Here is a 6,721-nt window from a genome sequence, read left to right as displayed (position 1 = left end):
TCAAAATCGCCTCGCCGGGATACACGCTGCGCCGGCGGGGCCCTCGCGTCCGTGATAAATTTACTCATAACTATTTTTTTGACCATCAAAAACTCCACACTGATACACATGTGACAATTTTACTCCGAACTAATTTTTTTACCATCAAAAACCCCCCCAACTAGTAAACCTGTGACAATTTTATCCGAACTAACTTCTTGATCATTAAAATCCCCAAAACCGATACATTTGTGACAAATTTACTCTCCGTTAGTGTCCGTTAAATTGGATTAATATCACGAAAAATCACAAAAGAAATTGGTAAAATGGCATAAATAATATTTAATTAAGGGTTAATACCATGAAAAATTCCAAACTAGTATACCTGTGACAATTTTATCCCGAACTAATTTTTTGACAACCAAAAACCCCAAACTGGTACACATGTGACAAATTTATCCTGAACTATTTTTTTTACCATAAAAAACCCTACATTGGTATACGTGTGATAATTTTACCCGAATTAATTTTTTACCACCAAACTCCAACTATACAGTTTGGGGTTTTACCCGAACTAATTTTTTGACCACTAAAAACCTCAAATTGGTATACCTCCATTAGTATCCGTTAAATTAGATTAATATCACGAAAAATCACAAATTGATAAACTTGTGACAAATATAGAGGTAAAACCCCAAACTGGTATACTCGTTAACTACCATATGTCATCAAACTTAGTAATTAGATAATAAAATTTAACAAAAATTAACGAAGGGTAAATTTATCATATGTATATCAGTTTGAAATTTTTAATGATCAAAAAATTAATTCAAAATAAAATTATTATAAATATATCAGTTTAAGATTTTTCGTTGTATTAATCTTTTAATTAACGATACTATGATATTATGTGTGTACTGTTGATATCTATCGCTCCACTCGTTACCGACAAAAACTACTGCTGCTGGCTCTTCAGACAAAATCTTTTCCCCCGAAACAGGAGACGACGTGGCGGGATTGAAACTACAAACGAAACGACACGACCACAAACGAACGCAACTGCAGCCTCTCTCTCTCTCTAAACCGAAGGCTCGCAGCAGAGCAGCTGCAGCTTCGAACTTTTGCTTCTGCTTCACTTGGTCACTGCTTCTTCATCTTCCCCAGAAAGTCATCATGGTGTTGGCTAGCGTGCATGGCTTGCTTCCATGGAGTCCTCCTCTCTCCCCTTTCAAACGGGCGCAAAACCCCGGGAGGAAGGAAGCCGTTTCGGCGCGAATCTCCACCGACGACTCCCCTCCTTCCACGCAGGAGAAGAAGAAATCTCTCCCAGGTCCTCCTTCATCTCCTTATCTTCAATCGGCCTTTTTGGTGTTTCCTCCGCAAATGCAAGTACAGACTTGGGTTGATTGTGTAGTTAAGTCGTTTATATGAGCGTTGTTGCTTCTGGGTGTGACCGTAATTTGCGGCTTTTATCAGTTTCAATCAGGTATAATACGTTGTAACTTTCTCAAATGCTTTTGGGTTGGTTTTTGGTATTAACCCAGATTGTATTAGTTCTCACTTTTGAAGTAGCTACTTGGAGGCTGTAGTATTGTTCGAATGGGATTTGTATACTTGAATTGGGTTTTTCTTTTATGATGTGATGTTGTGGGTTTGAGTTTCAGGGAAGCATGAGGCCGATGTCGTCGTGATCGGAAGTGGTATCGCTGGCCTCTGTTGCGCTGGGCTTCTTTCCAGATACAACCAAGACGTGCTCGTGCTAGAGAGCCACGACCAACCGGGAGGTGCCGCTCACGCGTTTGACATTAAGGGTTACAAGTTCGACTCCGGTCCTTCTCTGTTCTCTGGCTTCCAATCTAGAGGTCCTCAGGCGAATCCCCTTGCACAGGTAATCTGATTTCCATCACTCCAATTTGCCTTATTTCAGTATTTTGTTTCTAGCATGAATCAAGGGTGGATCACTTATGTTTATATTGCCGCTTTTCCATGGGTATACTCCTGTATTGTTTCCATCTCTGGATGATATGGATAGATAACAACATTTGCTTGTGTATCAGGTGTTAGATGCATTAGGAGAGTCCGTTCCTTGTGTTAAATATGACTCCTGGATGGTGTACATACCAGAAGGTGAATTTTTGTCACGTATTGGTCCAACGGAGTTTTTCAAGGTGGATCCTTCTTTGCCCTTTATTCATCTATAGTATCATGTTCCGTTGGTTCTAGCTTTAATGCATCTATTAATATATGAATGTTGTAGCAGTTTTAAAAGTGATACCTACCATTCTCAGAGCCATCTATCTAATTGCAGATTGAAGAAAATGGTGATATATCATGTTCTGCTTAGTATGAAATGGATAAGCTGATATCCAGACAGTTGAGCCTAAATTAGTGAAAATCTAATGGTGCTCATCATTGTCAAATACACGGATGCTAATGTGGAAAAAGCTGGTCATCACTTTTGGATGGACGATAAGGTAGCTTAATATAGAGTACTTATTACCAAAAGGATTTATGCTGCAAGGCATCGTAGTGTGAATATCAAGAGGAAAAAATGTCTTTACATAGATTTTCGCAGATGAAGCTAAGTGTGTCTGACGTGAGCTGAACAGGATTATAAACAACAGATGGTTGTCATGGCAATAGACAACTACCAAGCAGTTATGATGAAAGCATTCGTTGTGCTAACTACTGTGGTAGAGAATGTGAAGATTGCCATTTCCTTTAGGTACATTGAAGAAATTGGTATGCATAACCAAGATACCTTATGAAGAAACTTCTAGATACTTGGAGACCGAAAACTTTCTGTTCGAGGTAGAGAAGTGTTGTCTGGAATAAACATTAAAGTGTTGACAGATCTCCAGTCTAATTTAAGAAGAAGACCATGGTCTGTAATCTGCCTCCTAGGCTGAATGGGATATTATACAGACTTGGGGAGCACTCAAAAGACGCAAGTGTATACATCGAACTGACTAATATTCCAAAGAAAAAATAAACTGTATTTTTGCTTCATATGTTCCTGTAAGAAATTATGTGGGTCCACTGATAGCAATTTGGTCAATTTGGTGATATTGTCTCGGAAGATCTTCAGTTAATTATCTGTGATGTTATCATTTTAAAGTATGTTTCTGCTCATGCTTTTAATGAAATTTTATTCCAGGACCTCGAGAAGTATGCGAGTCCGAATGCTGTCCAAGAATGGCAAAAGCTCCTGGTATCTACTGTTTCATTCTGTCTAATATGTGAAGAAAGAACGAGATGGTTGTAGATTCCAACACCAAAAGAAGATTTTAGGAATGGCTTATAAGCAAAGCACCTTTCTATTGATGTTGACCCACGTATTGACAAATTAAACTAAGTTGGCCCCTCTTAATTTAATGCTTTACAATCCATCATAAAGAACATCATGATATAGTCGATATCTTTTACTCTACAAGTAATGAATGTGATTGCTTGTACTTGACGTATGTGCATCTTTCTTTGTTACTTTGCTGCTACAATTTCATCTTCTCTTACTTAAAATGAATTTGCAGGATGCAGTGCTTCCAATGTCTGCAGCTGCAATGGCTCTGCCTCCTCTATCTGTTCGTGGTGATTTGGGTGTCCTTTCCACCGCTGCCGTTAGATATGCTCCTTCTTTGTTGAAATCTTTCATCGAAATGGGACCTCAGGGTGCTATTGGTGCGACAAGGCTTCTTAGACCCTTCTCAGAAATCATCGACTCATTGGAACTAAAAGATCCTTTTATAAGGAATTGGGTGGACCTTCTTGCCTTTCTTCTTGCAGGGGTGAAATCTAATGGTATACTCTCAGCAGAGATGGTAACTATAATGTTTTAAGATATTTAAAAGCTCCTACCATCAGTCATTGTGATCCTTGGGATGTCCATATTCTCTTTCAGGAACTTTTTTGTTACAAGTTCTACTTGTGTATTGAATTCTGTGTGAATAAGCTATTTTTATTGTTAACAGGTCATGAAATGATTAGTATAGTAGTCTCAAGAGAATATTTGCTGGCAGTTGTATAGATCGTGATTCATCGATTTGCGAACTCTAAAGCATCAAAGCATGTACCCTGTAGCTCATTAATTTCAATCTTCTGCCACTTGATAAAGTTTTAGAAGTTAAGTAGCTGTTATTTTTAATTTAGGAGGATTGTTAATCATTTGGAGGTCTTAAGTTCTATCAAACTATGCAGTGTTGCGAGTTTCTTTTAGATATAGTTCCCAATCTTGCAGAAACTACCGCCATAGTTACTTCTTTAGTAAATGAACAATGCTGTGATAAAATGGCTAAGCTCAATCCTGATATTAACAAGGGAGATTGCCTCCTCTCTATGTAGTTATGCCTACTTTCCTTAACTTATTAATTTCCGAGTTCTTGCATGTAAGTTCTTTTATTTGAAGTTGCTAGTTGGCTATGGCTGAAATATGTAGTTAACTTATTTTAGCTTACATCCACTGTTTTGAGGTGGTGACACCTTATATCTGCAAGTTTCAGGTGTACATGTTTGCTGAGTGGTACAAACCTGGTTGCAGTCTTGAGTACCCTCTTCATGGAAGTGGAGCTATTGTTGATGCCCTCATCAGGGGAATGCAAAAATTTGGTGGACGGATTTCTCTCAGGAGTCATGTGGAAAAGATTGTTGTTGAAAATGGCCGAGCCATTGGAGTCAAATTAAGAAGCGGTCAAGTGAGTGGACTTTTCAGGGAAAATTCAAGACTTAAAAATTGTTTTAACTGGATTTAATCATAAGATCGACACAAATTGAAGAACTGCATCTGTGGATTTTGCAGTTTGTGCGTGCTAAGAAAGCTGTCGTCAGCAATGCATCTATGTGGGACACTTTAGGTTTGTTACCTGAGGAAGTTATTCCAAAGTCGTATTCGGACAGGACTAAGAGGACTCCACAGTGTGAATCTTTTATGCATCTTCATCTTGGTTTTGATGCTCAGGTGAGCATTTCAAATATTGTAGGGGACAGTTTTCTCAGTCCCTCTAGCTCCTACTGCTTTATAATTTTGCAGAATGCTGGATGTCTTTTTTCTTTCTGTATCTTCTCAAGCGTTAAACAATAGAGGGAATTAGGTTCTGGCATACATGATGTGGCCTCCCTACACTTCGTACTTCGTAGTTAACCACGTTGCAACATTTTGCACACTTTACCAAGTACTTTAATTCTGCATCCTCTTAATTTTTTGATCTTCATGCTGATGAAGGCCATCTGCAGTATCTTGACAATTCATAAGTTTCCAATCCAAATCTCTCGAGGGCTTTATTTTACGAGTTTTTGTGGTCATTAGGTTTGCTGGGCTTCTTCACACTCACACATTAAAGCGCAGGGGAATGCGTGTGAGCGCGCAGAGAGAGAGAGAGAGAGTGGGGTAACTTACTGGAGATGTTTCTGTCAATAGCACCGCATCTTCCTTGCTACCTTAGCGTCGTCTAATTATGAGTTTCTTGTCCTGCTTAATGTTCTGGTTCCTTTTTTTAAGGCTAGTCACTTTTTGCAACCAGAACCTGTTGTTGTTGTTTCAACATTTAATTCATCTCTGAAGCTCTTTAGAAGATTTGTTCCTTCTCAGGGTGTGTCTGAGGATTTGGGAATTCATCATATAGTTGTGAATGACTGGGATCGAGGAGTCGATGCTGACCAGAATGTCGTTCTATTATCTGTACCAAGCGTACTAAGTCCGGACCTGGCACCGCCAGGGAAACATGTGCTACATGCTTATACTCCTGGTACTGAACCATATGAACTCTGGGAAGGACTTGACCGCAGCAGTGCTGAGTACAAGAAACTGAAAGTCGAAAGATCACAGGTATTTCTTCTTGGATCTGCTCCTCCTTGTCGAGTAACTTTGGTATAACTTCTAAGTCAGAAGCAGAAAAACACTATTTTGTGCATTGATCCACCAGGTTATGTGGAGAGCTGTCGAGCGTGTACTCGGACCAGGATTCAGCAGGGACAAATGCGAGGTGAAGTTGATTGGAACTCCATTGACGCATCAAAGATTTCTTCGGAGAAACAGAGGAACATACGGTCCGGCTATTCAGGCAGGTAAGGACTCTTTCCCCGGACATTCGACCCGTATCCCTCAGCTTTTCTGTTGCGGCGATTCGACATTTCCGGGCATCGGGGTCCCTGCTGTCGCCGCCAGTGGCGCTATTGTGGCCAATACATTAGTTTCCGTGACCCAACACTCGGAGCTCCTTGATGCTATCGGGATTTAATCGCTCCTGTAAATTTTCTTCCACTTTTTCCTCATGATTCGCGATAGATGTCGATACCATCCAGATAGTGAGATTTCATCTAGTGCTTCCTTGAGGTCTTAATACACTGTAAATTCTTTCGATTGAACGATTTGTATTTACAGAAAGAGATCAGATGGAAACGTGCATTGTGAACTGACTATCAAAGCATAGTTTATACACTACGGAATTCAATAACATGACTATTGGATAAGTTTGGCATTTGCTAATTATGTTTATTGTATGATACACCAAGTTCTCTTCTGTCGGGTAAATTACTAATGTGAAGAAGACAAACAACCTCGGTCTTGTCCTTAAATCATATGACAGAAGACCTGTATTGTTCGTTTATTTCGTCTAATTTACTTTCTAAAGTTTTGTATTTTTTTCTAAATTTGGAGCACCGATCTTTCAATTCGATTAACGCAAATCATCCCGTTCACGTGCATTAATTGAATGAGATGTCCACAATAACGGAAGATACATGGCATCCA

The 6,721-nt window shown here is 39.4% G+C and overlaps 1 protein-coding gene across 1 annotated transcript; it reads left to right on the top strand.

Annotated features, from left to right (window-relative positions):
- The first annotated feature begins 1,002 nt into the window (after window positions 1–1,002).
- LOC115682921 (prolycopene isomerase, chloroplastic) lies at window positions 1,003–6,425 on the top strand. The gene is made up of 9 exons (XM_030607288.2): window positions 1,003–1,309; window positions 1,644–1,867; window positions 2,037–2,147; window positions 3,137–3,190; window positions 3,510–3,797; window positions 4,476–4,667; window positions 4,772–4,930; window positions 5,561–5,797; window positions 5,895–6,425. Exons 1-9 carry the CDS (start codon window positions 1,153–1,155, stop codon window positions 6,207–6,209), a joined length of 1,737 nt encoding a protein of 578 aa, XP_030463148.2. The 5' UTR covers window positions 1,003–1,152; the 3' UTR covers window positions 6,210–6,425.
- The last annotated feature ends 296 nt before the right edge of the window (window positions 6,426–6,721 follow it).

The sequence above is a fragment of the Syzygium oleosum genome, unplaced genomic scaffold, assembly GCF_021117445.2.
Source record: "Syzygium oleosum isolate NSW1041296 unplaced genomic scaffold, Sole_v2.1 Sole_v2.06, whole genome shotgun sequence".
Taxonomy (NCBI): Eukaryota; Viridiplantae; Streptophyta; class Magnoliopsida; order Myrtales; family Myrtaceae; genus Syzygium; species Syzygium oleosum.
Note: the sequence above shows the minus strand (reverse complement) of the source record. Positions and strands in the feature narration are given on the sequence as shown.